The sequence below is a fragment of the Thyridium curvatum genome (genome assembly GCF_004353045.1).
Source record: "Thyridium curvatum strain D216 chromosome Unknown NODE_14_length_560046_cov_85.173820, whole genome shotgun sequence".
Lineage (NCBI taxonomy): Eukaryota > Fungi > Ascomycota > Sordariomycetes > Thyridiales > Thyridiaceae > Thyridium > Thyridium curvatum.
The window spans coordinates 409,124-427,832 of NW_022156769.1; the positions used below are offsets into that span (position 1 = coordinate 409,124).

The 18,709-nt window shown below is 55.0% G+C and overlaps 7 protein-coding genes across 7 annotated transcripts; 3 read left to right on the forward strand and 4 right to left on the reverse strand.

Moving 5' to 3' along the window:
• Positions 1-347: 347 nt before the first annotated feature.
• Positions 348-1,817, reverse strand: E0L32_003326 (uncharacterized protein; the record flags this gene model as incomplete). Its single annotated transcript, XM_031137614.1, has 1 exon — positions 348-1,817. The coding sequence occupies one exon, from the start codon at positions 1,815-1,817 to the stop codon at positions 348-350; it is 1,470 nt and encodes a 489-aa protein (XP_030998919.1).
• A 749-nt stretch (positions 1,818-2,566) lies between these two features.
• On the reverse strand, positions 2,567-5,514 carry E0L32_003327 (uncharacterized protein; the record flags this gene model as incomplete). The annotated part of the gene is made up of 2 exons (XM_031137615.1): positions 2,567-3,072; positions 3,144-5,514. 2 exons carry the CDS (start codon positions 5,512-5,514, stop codon positions 2,567-2,569), a joined length of 2,877 nt encoding a protein of 958 aa, XP_030998920.1.
• Positions 5,515-7,323: 1,809 nt separating this feature from the next.
• E0L32_003328 (uncharacterized protein) lies at positions 7,324-9,363 on the forward strand (the record flags this gene model as incomplete). Its single annotated transcript, XM_031137616.1, has 2 exons — positions 7,324-7,381; positions 7,448-9,363. The coding sequence occupies 2 exons, from the start codon at positions 7,324-7,326 to the stop codon at positions 9,361-9,363; spliced, it is 1,974 nt and encodes a 657-aa protein (XP_030998921.1).
• Positions 9,364-11,939: 2,576 nt separating this feature from the next.
• On the forward strand, positions 11,940-13,010 carry E0L32_003329 (uncharacterized protein; the record flags this gene model as incomplete). Its single annotated transcript, XM_031137617.1, has 1 exon — positions 11,940-13,010. One exon carries the CDS (start codon positions 11,940-11,942, stop codon positions 13,008-13,010), a length of 1,071 nt encoding a protein of 356 aa, XP_030998922.1.
• A 1,213-nt stretch (positions 13,011-14,223) lies between these two features.
• Positions 14,224-15,985, reverse strand: E0L32_003330 (uncharacterized protein; the record flags this gene model as incomplete). The annotated part of the gene is made up of 2 exons (XM_031137619.1): positions 14,224-15,823; positions 15,900-15,985. The coding sequence occupies 2 exons, from the start codon at positions 15,983-15,985 to the stop codon at positions 14,224-14,226; spliced, it is 1,686 nt and encodes a 561-aa protein (XP_030998923.1).
• Positions 15,986-16,904: 919 nt separating this feature from the next.
• E0L32_003331 (uncharacterized protein) lies at positions 16,905-17,575 on the forward strand (the record flags this gene model as incomplete). Its single annotated transcript, XM_031137620.1, has 3 exons — positions 16,905-17,008; positions 17,083-17,415; positions 17,473-17,575. 3 exons carry the CDS (start codon positions 16,905-16,907, stop codon positions 17,573-17,575), a joined length of 540 nt encoding a protein of 179 aa, XP_030998924.1.
• Positions 17,576-18,014: 439 nt separating this feature from the next.
• On the reverse strand, positions 18,015-18,587 carry E0L32_003332 (uncharacterized protein; the record flags this gene model as incomplete). Its single annotated transcript, XM_031137621.1, has 3 exons — positions 18,015-18,218; positions 18,335-18,409; positions 18,492-18,587. The coding sequence occupies 3 exons, from the start codon at positions 18,585-18,587 to the stop codon at positions 18,015-18,017; spliced, it is 375 nt and encodes a 124-aa protein (XP_030998925.1).
• Between the last annotated feature and the right edge of the window lie 122 nt (positions 18,588-18,709).

The following is an 18,709-nucleotide window of genomic DNA, read 5'->3' on the forward strand; positions in this document are numbered from 1 at the left end:
GAATGAGCACACAGACACAGATGCTGTGTCAAGACCTTGCTCCGCTTTAGCAGGGGAGACGCTTTTTTTGCATTATGGGTGGTGTTAGAAGGTTTTGATATGATTTGATTCTAGGGTTCATCAGCAGCGGGGTGCGATTTCGCATGGCATCTGGCAGCTGCCACATGGGCCCTTTCTTTATGTGACGGGTCCTCGAGGGATGAAGGGCATGTTGCTAGATAGGTATATCCTGCGCCTCATGGGGAGGCATGGTGTATAAGTAGAAAAGAAATACCATCATTCACCTTAACGAAACAACTTGGGAGTGCCCTACGCCATGCTTGGATTATGCAGATCTCTCGCCTCGATTACCTCAATACAGGTCGCCATCCCATCCTCCCAACATAGTCGGTGATGCCCTCATCGCGTAAAATCTCAGCTCCAAGCCGTCCGGTCACAACGCTCCGCTCATGCTCGACGCCACGGACGAAAAAGGGGTACGTCAACCTCGACGACGATGCAATAGTAGAGTCCCCTCCTCGGTCTGCCTGCCCTGCATCGTCCTCCTGCGCTTTTGCCTCCTCCTCCTCCCAGACCACCCTGCCGTGCCGCCGGCGCCTCACGAAGCCGCACGCCTCGCGGTCCATCGACAGGTACCACTTGCGCTGGTGCACGCTGCCGATCGAGTTGGTGGCCCCCGGGTAGGCGTTTGTCCGCCGCACCTCGGCGTCCTCGAGCTCCCGCAGCTCCCTGTCCATGGCAGAAATCTCCTCGGCCTCGGCGGCGGCGGCGACGGTCTGGCCCGGGTCGACCACTTCGTCATCTTCGTCGTGGTCTTGTTCATTGCCTGATGAATCGCCGCCGCTGCTGCTACTACTCGTCTCCTCTGGAGCGGGTGCCGTCGTCCTTGTCCTCCTCGTCCGCCGGCGCGGCGCCGAAGCAGATCGCGCGGCCTTGGCGCGCCCCGCGGCGTCTTCGTCCTTGGTCAGGCGCAGGTACAGCACGTACGGCCGCGGCAGGCGCGCGCCGTCGAGGCGCACGCGGATCTTGCGGGCCGCGAAGGCGGCCGCCAGCTTCTGCTGCTCCGTCCTCTCGTCCTTCTCGCCCTCCTCCTCCTCCTCTTCCCTGTCGCTCAGGCTGCTCCGCCGCGGCCACCGCTGCCGTCGATACCTCGTCTCCCGCGCCCTCGGGGCCGGCAGGACCGAGTACGTGCCCGTGTCCCAGATGAGCAGGCTGCCCGTCTCGCGCGAGGCCGTCTCGACGAGGTGGTTCCAGAGGCAGTGCACGCGCGTCTCGGTCGCGTTGCGCGCCTGCCGCGCGCCGTTGGGCGCCCCCGGCGGGCCGTACATGACGGCCCACGAGGCGCTCGAGCTGCCGTTGATCTGCAGGCGCAGGTCGTAGTGGGTGCCCGCGACGGGGTGGTCGTGCTGGTGGATGACGAAGTGGGCGGCCGTGGGGGAGCCGAGGGACGACTCGAAGAGGGCGCGGTAGGCCCGGACGGAAAGGCGCGGTGCGCCCGCGGGGAAGGGGTGGCGGAGGGCGTGCGACGAGAGGAGGGAGGCGAAGTGCTCGGCGTGGTTGGTGATGCGGGCTTTGCCCGCCTCGATCGCGGCGGAGGACGGTGCTGCCGGGCCCGGAGGCTGCGACTGCTGCTGTGGTGAAGCTTCCTGACGAGCGGACGGTGGTCCGGCCCGAGATGGTCGCCGCTTTGCAGGTGGCGATGGAGAGCCCCGAGACGATGTCGGCTCGGGGAAGTCGTCCAGGCTCCAGGCCAGGTTCCTCTTCTTGATGAAGGGATTCGCGACCAGCTCCGGGCTGCGTGCGCGTTTGGACGCCATCGCGCTTTGGAATGAATGCTGTGCCTGTGAAGCTCTTTAGGCCTGCAAAATATGAAGTTTTACATGACGAGTAAACTTCTACCACGCTTCCTTTGAGTGAGAGGCGGAAGGTTGCCGAAGTCGTTGACGCGGACCGAACTGTGGGTTCCGGTCAGCCAAGGACATCATATCCAACTTCAAACAGCGTTTTGAGATTCTGCCGTGGAATGCAGATACATGCCTTTATCCCCTTTTGCGATGGCGAATTCGACTTGATTCGATGTATTTGCTTTATTCTTGGCAAATGTCAGTTCTGAAGTGAGAGGCTGTATGGAGAATTAGTGTAGTGGTGAATGACGTATGTCCAACTCGGTGAAGCTTCGATGAGATCTTCAACTCATACCACAACACGGTGCCCACCCGACATATTCACCCGCGACCAGCAAGAAAAGGGCCATTTGCCATGAAATATTTGTTGTGTCATTTTGCTATCGTACAGAAAACAGACGATCAGTACTAACACCTCGAGCCCCAATGGCCCTTCGCGAACAGAGAGCATCTACCCCGGTGGACCATTGGTCAGTCCCAGTAGATCGAGCAATACCGAGATAAGCCCTGCAGCCGAGCCGCAGTTCTTATTCTCACATGAAATCGAGTACCAGATCCTCTCCTTGCCTTCCTTTCCCATAATTACACCGTAGAAGTTCCAAAACGCCAACTCCATATTCCATCGCGAAAACCGCCAGAACGCGGGGCACACAACAGATAGCTCAGGCCCGCAGAGCGGGGAGAGCGAAATACACAACCAGGAAGACCGAGAGAGCTGGCAGAATGATGCAGTGAGCGATCAAAATGCCGGTTAGAATCCGCTGTTGAGGCTGGCTGAGCCGGTGGACCTCGCCTTCAGTGTACCAGGAGAGACCCTCATCAAACTTGCCCATCCAGGCCAGGAGGGAGAAGAACGGGAAGATCGAGAGTAAGGCCACGAAGATGAACCAGACTCGACGTCGTGCGATGGTCTCCTCGGAGAGAAAAGCGTCAAGATCGACCGGAATGTTGCCAAAGAAGCCTCCTCTCATAGCGATAGCACGCAGCTCCGGGTCGAGATTCTGGAGGTGACGGCGCTCCTCCAGCGGAATCAGCCGCGAGGGATGATCGAAGATTCGGCGCCTGGGCTCCATGTTGCCGTCGAATGTCTGCATGTACGGGTAAGAACGTGAAGGGGCCGACGAAGCCATGGAAGACAAAGTCGAAATGTCGCCTGCCAGATAATCGTCTAAAGTTGCGCAAAGTCAGCTCATGTTTGACATGGCAATCCCCAGGCCAGCATTTGGGTTTGTCACATACCTTGTGAGTGATAGTTCAGGTCTTGAGAAGCCCGTGAACTCAGAATCGGATCAAGTCGTTGTTGGTAATGAACAGAGTGTGGGAGCCTGGGCAAGTAGTCCTGATCGGAGCGTTGTCCATCAAAGTGAACAGACTTTGAGAAGCGTGTGGGCGTTCCAAGAACTCGTCGCAGGTCAATGTGAGATTCGTCCTCTTGTCCGCTTGCTCGACGTACTGCTTGCAGTCTTGCAGCTTCTGGAAGTGAGATCAAATTGAAGGCGAAACCATGAGATTGATCTGATATGGTCGACAGAGAAGAGTGACGGGAGTTGGAACGATCCATCTCATAGGCAGTCGAGTCCTCGCTATAAGGAGATGGCTGTGCGATTGGCGTGAGCGGTTGCTGAGCCGCGTGACTCTGCACCGATTTCTCGCGGCCCTGTTCGACATCGACTTGTGGCCTCTGGTTTCGAAACGATGCCAGGCGTTGCTTGTTTCTCGTGTGAAGGTTTTGAAGCGAGTCGGTCAGCTTCCCACTCAGTCCATTGGATGTACTTGTATGCATGCTTGTTTGAACAGAGCTGCCAGTGAACAAACGGCCCGAGTCCTGAGCCATGCCATTTACTCTATGCACACGCTGCTTGGCCACGAATATCGGGATCTGAGAGCCCTTCAGATGACGCAACTTGAACCGCGGAGCGTCCCCATCGTTCGTGGGATGCTGAAGAATGCGATCAGTTGATCCATATTCATCGGCCGGTTCCTGCGACCAGCTTGCCGTGTCGGAAACATCTGCAATGCTGCTTCCCGTAGGCTTGAATGGGCCCCGACTTGGGAGGCTTCCTGATGGCAATGCCATTTTCTGGCCACCAGGCTCGCGGCCATCTGTGACTACTGTCTCCCACTCATCTACTTCACTCACTTGGCGAAACTCTTGCGGTGTCTGAAATCCACTAAGCCCGAGGTTCTTTTCGTTCAGCGCGTGAGGATTCTCGATCGGTGGCGCGGATGGTTTGTTGAGTGTAATTTTCACAACATTGGGATTACTTCGCCGTCGCAGAGGCGACGAGAGAGCGGATGCCTCAAAGAAATCGGTCTGCTCATTTTTAGTGAAATGTGAAGGTCTGGTCGGTGACTTATTCAGGCGTAGTAAAGCTGTGTCGAGACACGGAAGGGGGGGAGGTGATGATGACTTGAGTGGACTCCCGTCAGGGCTGCACAGAGTGCCTTGGCTGTGTCGACTGATCCCACTGACTCGACAGAGAGCTGCGCTGACCTCTCGCTCCTTCGACGGCTTGAGAAAGACGGTATATGACTGCTTGTCATACTTGAACGGATCATCGTCTGAATCGCTCGTGAACTCTCCGTTGGAGTGTGCCTGTCCGCTAGCTCGATCCGTTCCACAGCCCCGTGCCCGAATCGACTGGACCCTCAAAGGCACGGGAAAGGCGCTCGTATTCTGCTCTAGAGACTTCTCTTTGAAACCATCTTCGCCTTGTGCCTGTCCGTCGGTTTTGAAGAGCTCTGGGCGGAACCAGGGGGGGATATCTCTTCGTCCCGGCGGCGATGCCGGGGGATTGGGTGTATATCTGCCCGTCAGGGCGAAAAGAAGCTCACTCCTAGGTTTCTCAGGGGGTGTAGGTGTTGCTGGGCCTAGATTGGGGGAGTCTGCCTTGACTTGTCCCCCAGTGTTTGGCTCAGTCTCGGGCTGTTGGAGAGCTTGGTCGGTGATATCAGGCTGGTTGTCGCTGACTGTCTGCTCAGCTGGGTTGCGTTCATTCGGACTCGAAAGATTCTGTCGAGCAGCGGTGCGGTCTGTCTTGGAATCGAAGGGGGAATTTGGAATTTCTGGCGAGCCAAACTGGTATTGTGCATAGATACGGTCAACTGTGTTGCCGGTGGCATCGGATGGCACGAGACTCTCAGTTCTGGCATTGTCGCTTCCTGAAGTGAGGAGCGAACAATCAGGAGAGGAGAGGCCCAGACGAGAGCCATTTACATTTAAGCACTTTTCCTCATGCGCTGTTAGAGTGTGTGTCAAAGATCGGCCGGACAGGTGTGCCGGAGGAGATGCCTTGATTCCCTGGAGCATCGTGTCTGACTTGACACCAGTGCTGTGGAAGGTGCCCAATAGCTGCAGCGGGATGTCTTCAGAGGCACTGGAGTCAATGGTTGAGGAGGGTTTTCGGGACGTCGTGCTTGACGCGCTGCGGCCTGTGATGTTTCGCAGGGCGTCGTCTAGATTGTCAAAACGCAAGCCACGAGGTGTCAAGTTTCGAGATGGAAGAGTTGCTGGAAGACAAGGCCGATCCAGCTCTGGGCTGTTGGGCCGACTTCCTGCTCCGGCAAGGGAGTCGCCATCACTGTGGTAGTTCTTTCCCGGAGAACTCATCATGGACCGACTCTTATCCTGAGTCTTTCATCCAGTGAAGCTCATCCCTGAAGTCGATGCGCGAATGAATCCAACAAACACCACTTGGATTGCAAGAGATAAAATTGCGAATCCAGGAGAAGAAAGAGATAATAGGGAGTTATCGCGTCACTATCGTGGCGAGTGAATATCGCAAGGTTGAGAGATGGCAAGTGCTATCAACACCAGATCGCGAGGGTGAATGTCATAGATTCGCTCTCGTGAAGTAGCAGAGAGTTTGAATGGGTAAGGCCAGGCAGTAACTCGTGCTCCGGTGGGAAGAAACGATGAATATCAACAAGTGGTAGCTTTGAGTATTTCGTGAGGAGGTTGTCAGGGCTCGTTCAGTCTGCGTTCACTTTCGTGTCTTGGCAGGCTTCGTCAACAAACAGTCAAAACCGTGCTAATCTCGCGATTAACCTTTTCCCTTTGAGAGATTTCTTTGATAGCAGTCAAAAGATCGGTCAGTGATGGGACAAATTTAGGCAGGCCCTCCTTCAACCCCTAATGGGCACATTGATCCCACAGTCTGGATTCAACAGTGAATTCCTTGACACTACTAAGTCCATGATGTGACAAGATGCCTTTCAGGCATTGGATACCTGAGATATCAGTGTATTCACTCCATGCCTGGTGTTTAAACTTACCGTGGATGTAATGTAGTTTAAAGCCTTGTACTCCCCAGTACATTCTCTACACTGCACATCGTTTCTTGTCTTCTGCACGCCATTGAGCGTGCCATCTGAAGTCACTCAAAACGAATAGTCTTCAAGTCGATATATATGCGGAGTTACCATCAGAAAAAGGAACTATTTCCCTACAGCTGGACATTGGATGAGACACATGAGGGCAATCTAGTTTCAAACCATTGCCTCCGGATATTCATCAAGAATACTGTCTATATACATACCCATCAAATGCACCTAAAGTCAATACCTATAACATATAATGAATCTATATCAAGATCCAACCAATTCGGCTCTTGACTATCTATAGTAGATTACCGTGATCATAACTGTTTGTCATACAACAGGCATTGATGAGGCCTTTTGTAACATCGTCTATATATGCATTGGACTTATCGAAACACAATGCTAGTGGTATTGTGTAGACCTGGGACTCGGAACCACCATCCCAAGTTTCTCGACTGCTTTCCCGGACCTGACACCCAGACCAGAGCAGTCAATAATGAATCAAACAGGAACATTGAAGCTGTCCCGGTGCCAAATGCCAATGCACAGTGTGATAAAACCACACACTGTAGAGGACCCTTGAACGTGGGGCTCAAGTTAGTGATTGAAACAAAGCGGTGCCCCCGCTACACCCCGCAGACGCTCGCAATTTTGGAGTACCTACCTACGAAACTTGAAACAACGGTCTCCTGCCTGTGGGATGCCAGCGGGATGAAAGCTGCTGATAACGGTTGTAGCTGGTGCAGGCCTTGGCGCAAGACGCGCTTGTCAGTGGCGGGAGAGGTCTAGGCATTGGTGTTTCCACCAAAGATCCACGGGCTGAACTCCGCACTGCACCCAGCTCACGTCCAGCTGTAGCTGAGCTTACCGTACGTTGCCGATGTGCGCCCGACTTTCTCTCTTGAACCCTGAGGCTGTGCCACGAAACGGCACCTGGGCACCTTCCTGACCTTTGATCCCTACTATGCCACATACTGCACACCAGCGGCGGCCATTCGCATCCTCACAGGCGCCTCTGGCAAGACCTTTCCATGCCACTGTTCACGAAGACCCGGACCCTTGATGCATCCGTTAAGGCAGCGTATGCAATAACACCAGCATGGCACGAGCCACATTGACGGGCCTTCCAGAGGAGATCTTACTTCAGATCCTCTCTCGTAAGTCTCGACTCGACCAGCATTCTAGGCCTCCTCCACTGGATAGTTGTAGCTGACTGCTTGTAGTCCTCGAGCCACCCGAATTGACCAGACTGCAGCTGACGTCTCGAGTGTTACGCTCGCTGGCACGCGATGACAACCTCTGGCGCGCCCGATGCTTCGACCAGAGCCTCTTCCTCGAGACGTTAGACCGAAGGCGCCGTATACATGCCTTGATCGAGAACGAGAAGGGACAGGACCCCCTTCCTCAGCCGGGCTTTCCGCTGGGCCTCGGGCACAATGGCTCAATTTTTGGTGGGGAAAGTGAAGACCACGAGAGTCGAAAACGGGAGCGTGTTCGCATCATGGCCAACTGGGATCCTTCATACCCCTCCGAGAAGGTGTCGTGGTACGACGAGTACATACAACGGCATGCGCCCATTGCGGTCAGTTGGCTCCAGCAGCCTCAGATTCGAGATGGTTCCCTGGCGGATGTTATCGAGGCGAGAGGCCTCGCACTTTACCGGCCCAATAGGTCGCCAGAGCAGAATGGAACACGGGATGTGTTGTATGCTGTTTCGCCCCTCGACGACGGTTCCGTCTGTCTCTGGGATGTCAATGGAACTGAGGGCAGGAGGGGCGCAGTTGTCTCCAAGAGCAGGCCGGGCATACTATTCATCGATGGGCCGAGCGCAGATAATAGTAGAAGGTCAAAGAGGGTAGACTCGGGTGTCACCGAGTGTGTTGCTGTGGATAGTGTGCGGCATCGCGCCTATTTTGCCGTTCAAAGCCGTATGTACCAGAACCCCCAACATCCCACCACGCCGAGCTGCACACCACTAACTCGGGGTCTCGGACCAGATCTGATCGAAGTTGACCTGCAGAGGCTCTCTGTGGTTGGTTGTGAATCGTTCCCCTGGTCCATAACAGCCTTGTCTACCGCCCACCACAATCTTCCGCTCACCGTCGGCACCAGCCTGGGCATCCATATGCATGACTTCAGGGCACCCAGTTCTCTAGCCCCAGATCCTCGGGATGGGATCGATGAGTTCGATGTGACGGGGGCTCAAGAGTACTACGAGAGGAGTTTAAGGGTCATATTCGACGACGACCCTCTGCCCCCCTACGCCCCGCTCTCGCAGCCAGGACCGCTGAGCATACTTCATCTACAGAGGCCGGGCGCTGAAGCGGATATCTCTGACGACGTTTTCGTCGCAGGCAGGTTTTCCAATATCCTACATTATGATAGGCGAAAATTCCCTTCTATCCAGGGCTCCATCCACTCCGGGGCGAGGCTCTGTGCCATGACATCGTTACCTTTTCCGTATTCGACCGTGGACAGCGAGCTCCGCCGCGCAGGGCAACTGTCGGTGAATAAAGTGGCCAAGAGCAAGTCAATGACTGGAGGAAGGACCCTGATCGCCTGCGGGGAGTACAACACTAAGGGATCCCTGGAGCTGTATGGCTTATCTCCGTCGTCAGAAGCATCGACCATGGCAGCCGGCGGCCTGCAACAGTCCACTCTGAAAAACCGACAGACGTCATCGCAGTCCAAACTCCTGTCAGTTGCTAATCATGGCACGAGATTAGTCTTCTCCGACGGGTCGGGGTTAATCAAGTGGTTCGAAAGGGACGGTTGCACCGAGGTGAGGCGTCACAGAATCGGACATTGCGAGGGGGCACAAGGGCCATCACTGTTCGCGTCGATGCCAGGATCCGACGACATAGCAAGGAAAATCCTGTGCACCAGTTCAGGGGTGGATAATGGGCGGGTCAACGATAATGACCTACTGTTTTGGACCGGCGAAAAGCTCGGGCTAGTCGGGTTCTCCTCGCAGCCCGGCTTCAAAGCGGATGACTTTGAAGAGGTGGTCAAGACAGCCGAGGAGGAGGCGAGAGAGGCAGAAGAACGGCAATACCACGACAGGATGCGACAGGCCCTCGAACGCCAGGCCGATGACGTTAGGCTCGTGACGAATCTCGGCTTCGGAACTAGTGTGTGAGATCGTCAGCTCGGCGCCGCAAGCGATTGACATAGTCGAAGCACTAGGCTCTCGCTTTGCGCCCACCGCGGTAGTCGTACCCATTGGCGAATTTGATTTGATCTTACGCTATACACGACCAATTCATTTCGTCGCTCCGACAATTTCAAAACCGGGCCGTCGCTGATGATGATGATGGATAGCGACGGACTTGCTCCGAACACGAGCAGTGCTGGACAAACAGGGCGATCTGCGTCACGCATTATCGGCCTGTGCAACAGAATCGGTCCCTGCAGGCCAAACCGCGAGAGTAACCCTCTTGGTCACCATCCACTTTCACCACCGGCCGTACTGTCGCAGCCCATGCCAGCCTGCGGCTGATATATTCGATAGAGACGACGCCACGCAACGAGTTATTGCAACACAGGATTTCCTCCCGACCCACGGTCTGCGGTCTGGACAGATGTCGTGTACGCACCCACCCAATGCACCGTTATGTGTACGTACATACAGACATACATACATACATCAAAATAGACGTAACCGAAACCCGTCCTGTCGTGTACGGTCACCTACATACCTTGAATCTAGGTACAGCAGCACAGCGAAGAGGCACCCCGCCGTTTCACCTGCTGGTTTGCTGGCCCCTCGTACTCCTATGGCTTGGTTTAGAATGGTCGCTTGGCGAGAGGTATCGCGGAATTAATGTCGTTAGTGTCCCCATGAAGATCACCACTCCGCTACCATGGTCACGGCAGCAGCGAGCGTTGCATCACAAGCGAAGCTTACGCAGGTAAGTTCTGGTTGGCGGTGGTTGATTATCGGAAGACTGGGGCGCGACATTCTCGACCGTCGCTTGCGGAGTAGGTCGATCATCCATCTTTTTTTTCCTTCCTGTTTACTGTTCCGTGCAGAGGAGATGCACGAAGCCCAGCAGATTTTTGTGGTATGGAGCGCCAGCGCATTATTATTATTATTGTTGTTGTCTGACCAAGGCAAGCTTGGCAGGGAAGGGGGCGCTGGTGTGTTAGTGATGGCAAAAATGGTAAGCCTTACAAGCCAGAAGTGCTCCAATCGACTGGGCAGGGCGACCAATCACGGCCTGCCTAGCTGGCGATCCGTCCAATGAGCTTGGCTGGGGTTGAGGCACCTTAGGCACCCCCTTGTCAGCCGCTTTACCCAAACCTCTTCTCGCCCTGTCAAATCTTCGCCTCATCAAGGCAAGCCTGTTTTTCTTGCTCTCCATCATTCACTCGTTCCCTCATTCACCACTCCACTCTCGCTCATTCGCGCTGCGGACTTTTGGAGAGTCCATCTAACGTTACCCATCTCCACCCCAACCTCAACCGCTTTCTTCTCCGTACGGTAGAGCCGCCGGCCTGGACCATACCTGCGCACTGCCTGCGCTATCATGGAGCGCGACCGACCAGGGCAAGCGACGCGCGAAGCACTGGCGTCTCATCTCCGCACGAGCCGTTTTGCCTCTTGCCGGCCCTAGGATCTGATCATCCCCGTTTAAGCCAGGATGAACCCTGGGCACCTCCTCTGGAAACGCCGTTTGCTTGCTGTTTTGCCTGATCAGCACGAAACGCTCGGCCTTGGATATGATGTCGTGGTCGATGCTGCTTCGCAATTTGCAAGTGCACCATTTGCCCTTGACCACACGCTCTACCTCTCCCTGAAGAGGATCATCGCCAGGAACCATCCCAAAACCCCAACTCCCTCAAGTGAGTACTTGTATTGACCCTACCGGTGAGAGATAGCAAAGCTAGGGCGGGTCTGTCACCTCATGCGGCGAACCAAAGTTGGTCGACGCTAGATCTGCACCACAGGTGGCAGCCGGGTGGGCCTACCGCAGCAAGAAGCAACTGCAGCTCCTGATCGAAGGAAGCACACCGCTCTGCAGATGTTCGTCCACGTTGACAGACTGCTCCCTGCTCGCTCTGACTGGACTTGCCAACAGCAAACAGGGTCCTGCTGGTCTGGCCGTCTCTCTACCTCTCTCCTTGTCGCGAATGAGGGGCCGCTGAAAGGTTTCCCGGACAGCTAGACCGTCGTCCCCCTTGCTTGTGGAATCCTGTGCGGCGAACCAAGAGAGCCCCCGGACGCAATGGATGGATCCATTTCATCACCGCATGTCCATCCTCCCCTGCGCGTAGCTAAAACAAGACCTGACTACCTGCCGGCCGACATGACTGGATATGCAATGCTCTCCTCATCTTTCTCAAGTGAGAATCCAATATCTGCAACCGCTTGCCTCGCATGCCAGACCGTCTCTTGACCTCTGGTTCTAACGAGTGAATTCCTTCACTCCTCCTGCCTCTTCGTTATCCTTCCTTACTTCTGAGGCTGCAACCTAGAACATGTCTATTGGTACTACGGTCGTGCCGTGTTGTCTGAAACAGTCGTCATTGACGACATTCCTGCTCTAGTCGGTGCAGATTTGGCCTGACGGGCTGCACCCACTGATACCTATCGAATTTGTTGTTGTTGCACACTCGTCGGCCGCTTTTCTTTTCACCTTTGTCTGCCCACCTCATATCGATCCGACTAGCTTTACTCTATCGCACTTCTGCCTTGCGCACCAGACATGTACTATGGCTTCTCGATGGTCAGCTAATGGTGGTAGCTACTCAGCACCACTGGTGTATGCACCTCATCTTGAGGGATACGCTTACACTGAAGGACCTCCCTTCCAGCTCACCGCGCCGTATTATGCTCCGCCATATCCTCACTACACAAGTCCTCAACCGCCTCTGTCACCCAGGCCATCTCAGCCCAAACATGCTTTCTCATCACCTCACGGTCACAGAGGTCCTTATCTGAGGGTCGGGAGACACTGCCCTCAGCAGAGTTGCGATGAAGTGTCTTGCATGTCGCAAGATTTCTATGGAGATATCACATCTAGTCAAGATGCCACCGCCAACGACGAAGACATGGAGAGCGATGAGCAAGCAGTCCAGGGAGTGAAAGCGAGCTTCCGTCGACGCAATCCCGATTCCAAACCCGAGCGGATTCTACGTAGTCTTATTCGTCCAAAGTCTACCGATGCGGAGTACGAGCTTGACGATGACGCCTTGAGCAGCATCTTCTCGGCTGTCAATGCGATTTTCTTCAATGGCCGCCTCACCAGCCGGGTGAACTGGACTTGGTCAAAGCCATCGGACCCCGAATACAACCGCGAGATCGTGGGTCACACTTCATTCAGAAAGGCGAACCACGGCGGATACGAGACCTTGATCACCCTCTCGTTCCCCATCCTCACAAGCCCGAAATACAATCGCCGGCTTCTCATCTCAGCGTTCATCCACGAACTGATCCACTGCTACCTCTTCGTGTGCTGTGGCTTGGAGGCGCGGAACTGTGGTGGCCACACTCCTGGCTTTCATCAGATTGCCAAGATCATCGACAACTGGGCGGGACCCGGCATGCTGCACCTCTGCGACATGGAAGCAGACCTCGAGCACTTCCGCGTCGGGTCCCACGCTTGGACCAATCAACAGCGAAGCCCGTCCCCTGCCCATTACCACAATAGGCACAAGGCTGAGTACGGCCCAAGTTACCGCTACCCAGCTACTGTTGTGTCACACAGCGGCAGCGCCTACTGGGAGCAACCATCCTGCAGCGGGCGCTGGGACTACCCCGTCGCGCCTGTCGCTCGCGCTTAGACAGCGCCACGACTGGCAAAGCCGCATACGTTTGCCTCGCTAGTGATGGTGTGCTCCCGAGACAGGGATCGCCAATGCTGCACTACAGAGGCTTGCATATGATAACCGTCGGACATGCGGTTATATCAAAACCTACCAGCCGCTCAATGCCCAGTTTCTTGTCGACAAAACGTCGATTCGCTTCCCTCCTAGGGGAAGGCAGGCAGAAAAGTGGCCTAATTTAAAATCTCTTCACAATCACTCCTATTTGGTTGGCTTCAACAGCATGGCGACGGCGTTCTCTTTACCCACATCTTTCTGAACAGTACAAAGTTGGATTTATGGGAGGTCTTGTGTGGGTTTGGAGTTCTCTCTCTCTCTTTTTTTTCTCTCTCTTTTATCTTGTTGGTTTTCTCAAGCAAACAAGTCGGTCTGGAATGACGGAAGTATCCTGTCACGCAAGGTATGGAGGCAAACCTTTCATTTTTCGTTATTGGAATACGGATATTGGAAACTCGCTGGGCCAAAAAAAAAGGGTGGTTGTTTTTGTTGGGCATTTGCACGCTCTTGTAAGAATGGCATGGTTTGATATCCACGACATTTAGATTTGATTCCCCCTCACAACACAGTCAAACTGTGAAACCCTTTCCTGTCACTCTCGATCTGCTCCGCTTACGTTCGCTTGTACACCACATCTATGGAAAGAAAAAGTGCCAGAGACTGGCTGTCTTTATTTCATACTCATGGTGACATACGCATCGCTGGGGGAAGGCGGTAATGCCTCTTGGCTCGCGGAAATTCCTGGATTCAAATTGATACTACGCAAAGAAGGAAGAAGCGGTAGATACCTAGGTAGTTGATCAGCACATACCACGGGTAGAAACATAACATCTCCTGAACACACCTGTATCCGATGTGATGGCCATGTGTTTTGCAACAAGTAATTTGACTGTATGCTGTAGCAGAATATTTTGACGATGACTCCTATCCTATGCCATGACCCGATGCAGTAAGAAGAAAGAGGAGAGGAAACAATGTAGAATATATAAGCTGCCCGACGCCACTGCCTTCTTTTCCTGCCCATTCCACTGACTGCCATTAACCCCCCTCAAGCGTCATTGTTGGAAACCCCCACGAGTGCCGAACGCCTCCGGAAGAAGCCATTTGCCGTCTCGCCGGTGCAAGTCCCGCCGCTCCTGCCACGCACCACCCCAGCTCTCCCATGAAACGCCGCCTAGGCCTGGCCCTCCTCGTTGCTGTAGATGGCGTCCTTGCACAGCACGACCATCTTCTTGAAGAAGCGGCGCCACTCGAGCGGGTCGCCCTTGATCTTGACGAACCGCACCTCGAGCAGCTCCTCGCCCTGCCCGTCGGGCAGCGCGTACCGGTCGACGTGGATCTCGCCGTGCAGGCTCTGGCCGCGGCCGTCGAGCGTGCGCACGCGCAGCGTCGTGACGTGGCCGTCGGCGCCGAGGCGCAGGTTGTCGCCGTAGCCCGAGGGCAGCAGGACGTTGAGCTGGTGCAGGGCGGCGCCGAGCATCTGGACGAGCAGGGCGGGCGGGACGGCCGAGAAGAAGCGCGCGAGCGAGTACGAGGGCACGATGTCGCGGAAGCGCTGGGCGTTCTGCGTCAGCGTCAGCGGCACGCGGTTGCTGTTGTTGTGGTTGAACTGGCTCATGCTGGGCTCCATCGCCAGGCTGTCGAACAGGGCGCCGTGGTGCGGGCGGGCGGCCGTCACGGCCGCGTCGGCCCTCGAGACCGGCTGCGTCGAAGACACGGCGAACTGGCCCAGAGAGCGCATGACTGGGCGTTCGAGATCAAAGGCCACGTCGCTGATGGGCACCTCTGGCTGGGTAGCGGAGAACTTGGCAGACCAGTCCTCTGCCGAGGGAGCACTGTCGAGATCCATGGCCGTGTCCATCGCGGCACGACGCTGCGAGGGCGTGGGTTGCTGGTTTGTATCGACGTGTAGATTAGCTAGCATCTGCGTGGCCAGCTCTATGGGGTTGGACACCTTGCCATCAGAGGTGAGCAATGAATTGGGACGTGTGTACCAGGGGTGCTGCCGGATCTGGGCAAAAGAGAATCGTCTGTTGGGCTCAACGTTCATCATGCCGCGCAGTAAAGAGAGCGCCTCGGGCGGTATGCGCTCCCAGAGGGCGTCCGTGCTTCGGCCGCTGGTGCGGACGTACTCTTGGAATTCCCAGCTGGTCGATGTAGGCTCGTCCCAAGGAGTGTTGCCGACAAGTAGTACGAAAAGGATGACACCGCAGGACCAGATATCGACAAGGTCCGCAGAGTATTTGACTGCCCCTGGTGCTTTCCTGTCCATCTTCGCGCTCATCAGGACCTCGGGCGCGATGTAGGGGGGGCTACCACACATGGTGGCACTCTGCTTCTTTTGGCCTTTGTACTCAAACATGGTGGCCATGCCGAAATCGGCAATCTTGAGGTTGCCGTCCTCTGACATGAGGATGTTCTCGGGCTTGAGGTCTCGATGGCCGACGCCCTTGGAGTGCATGAAGCTTACACCGCTCACAAGCTGCAAGAAGTAGAGATGGGCGATGTCCTGCGGGACGCCCACATCGGCTTCGATCTTGTCAAACAGGTCGCCTCCCTCGGCGTACTCCATAGCAATCCACCGCCATACATTGTCCTCACCCGTGGCGAACCACTCGATGATGTTGGGATGCTGGCCTATGTGGGAGTGCAGAGACACCTCCATGGCGATCTGCTTGGCTGATATGCGGCCATGCTTAATGGCATAGCCCTTGTGTATCAGTTTGACCGCAAAGACTGGCGTTTCGCCGTCTAAAGGTTTCGCCTTTTTGATTCTTTTTGGTTGTCCCCAAGTCAGCCCGCCGTCGCCTAAGTCAATCCCTCCTAAGGTATATAAGTGGAGCAACTCACGATGCGTAGGCACCTCGCCCGATTGTTTTCGACACAATGCGAAAGGGGAGATCGTTGGGAAGAGGATCTAATTGCGACTGCAGCATTGCGAATCCTCAGTTATCATGTTCGTCGTGGAGAATGGATATTATTCAAAAAGACAAAGTGGAAAGAAAGGCTGCAAGTCAAGTATCCTCAGACCAAATCAAACACCAACAAACATCGTACATGGAGGAGAAGCAACAATCAACAACCAGGCCCCCTGGAAGGAGAAAGCAAAAGAATTGGCCTTCCTCTCCTCCCAGTGAATGAGACATGCGAACAACAGGAAAGGCTTACCATGACGGTGGTGTAATTTGTTGTTGCCGCCTATGTCGAAACCAATGGCTCTCTGGTTGCGCGTCGCACAGCAGGTCGATCGCGTGCCCAAATCGCGTCCTTTCCACGGGACTTTAATTGATTTGTAGGTAGCGCATTTTGGCCTGGGTCTTTGTTTTGTTTGGTAGGCCGAGCTGGTCACCAAGTCGATTGGACTACAGGCATTGCCAGCGCCGGGTCCCCATCCAAAAAGGCCCGTGCTCCACCCGGGCCACAGGCCAGCCCACAGTGGGTTACCACCGCCGTTGCTCCAGGGCGATGGCGGCCAAGGGTCCAAGTAAACAAGTCGAATCCACTACCACTACTTCCGCATCAGCCCTCCCTTCCTACGACCATATCGAATAATCACTTATTTCATATATCCCTTGACCTTCTCCTACTGTTGGCTTTCCTTTAAAGGCGGGTGCCCTCAACTTCTCGACACCAAATTACGACATTTGGAACTCAAGCAGTATTTCGATAAAAAGACTGACTAAGTCAAGCAGCGATTCGAAAAGGTACCTGATTGTCTGAAACCCATCCCCCACCTGCATCCTCTCCAACACCATTACTAACATCGCCGCCCTCTTCATCTTTAAAGTCCTTTGCGCCACCTACATCCCTCCCTACCCTGCTGGAATAGACACATACTCGGTTTCGCAATTGATGATGGATTTCAGCATGGATACCCAGACCGCAGCAGCACCAGCCGTCCACTCGGCCAAGCTGGCTGGCACGAGAAAGGGTCCTGACTCGCAGAGCGTCACCAAAAGGTAAGGGCGATTCAACACTCGCAACAGCGGGCTCCCGAGCTCGTTCACAGGGCAAATGCTGACGCTCATGGCAGGCTGCAAACAGAGCTCATGCAGCTCATGACTTCCCCAGCACCCGGCGTCTCCGCATTCCCCTCGGCCGATGGCAATATGCTCTCGTGGACGGCCACCATTGACGGCCCCGACGACACTCCCTACTCGGGCCTGTCTCTCAAGCTGACCTTTGACTTCCCCTCAAACTACCCTTACGCACCCCCGACGGTCCTATACAAGACCCCCATCTACCATCCCAACGTGGACTTTTCCGGTCGCATCTGCTTGGACATCCTGAAGGACAAGTGGACCGCTGCCTACAATATCCAGACTGTCCTGCTGAGCCTGCAGAGTCTGCTCGGAGAGCCCAACAAGTAAGTGTATTTCATCTACCGTGTCACGAACTCCTTGATGCTAACGAGGCCTACCAGCGCATCCCCCTTGAACGGAGAAGCGGCGGAGCTGTGGGACAAGGATCCCGAGGAGTTCAAGCGCAAGGTCCTAGCTCGTCACCGAGATATTGATGATGAGTAGGGGCAGGCATCGGGCGATTGTTCGTTGAATAGGATATTGGCGTCACACAGGATGTGCGGTTTGGGCATGACCTTTTTTTTTCACGAGTGCTTTCGACAGCATTGCATTGCATTTGCCCAGGATAGACTGGGCCAGATATCCTCTAGTTTCCGTATGAGCCGGGTTTGTCTCTTCAAGGCTGGACTGCAGCATTTGTAGCGTCAACAGAGTCGCCCTCAAGAAACAACCATTGCGATTCACAATCAATGATAAAGCGCTTCCTGTTTCACGTCCAGAAACCCGAGCCCCAATCCCCCATTCCGTGGAGCCAAGAAAGATGTCGATCGAAGGAACAACCTGCGTGGTCGTCACATGTCCTTTATTGGTGTAAAGCTAAATGCCATGCGAAACTCCGAAATCCCAGATGCCGCCCTGAACCCTTTTTGACGTGACCATCCTCTTACTCCTCAACAACCACGGTGTGCAGGCCCTTGGGGTTCTTGACGTTGACGGCCTGAACGTAGCTGTAGAGCTTCTCCTTGGCGCCCTCCTCGTCGTTTCGCCTCCGGGAGATGCGGACGCGGAGCCTGTATGGAACACCCTTGACACCGCACTCCCACACCTTCTTGTTCAGCTGGGGGTCCAGGCGGACATCGGTGGTACCCTGTCAGTTCCAAGTCAGCAAATTGACCGTCTTCTCTTGTTCCTCGTAAAATCCAGCGTATCGAGTTCTGCCAATGCGAACAGATCCAGTGGCTCGTCGAGAGGGGTGTATCGTACCATGGCCAGGAAGGCGAACTTCTTGATCTCCTTGACGGCGCGGGGAGCTCGCTTCTTGAAGGTGACACCGTGCATCTTGAAATAGCCAAATCATGTCAGTATCCTCTTCTTCGATATCTGTCTCTGAATCTTCCAAATCGTAGGGTGTCCGACGTACGCGCTTGTGCATGTGGATGGTGTACTCTCGGGCGACGACATCAGCGATGGCGGAGCGCTGAGTCTTGCCGGCGGGCTTCTTTCCTTTCGACGACATTTTCTGTAATTGGATGCACGATCAGATACTCGTCTTCGAGGGTACGACTGTTGCGTTCGAGAGAAGGGGGTTGCTGCTTACGGCTGGGCGATGTCGACTTTTCCGTTGATATCTGGGTCAGG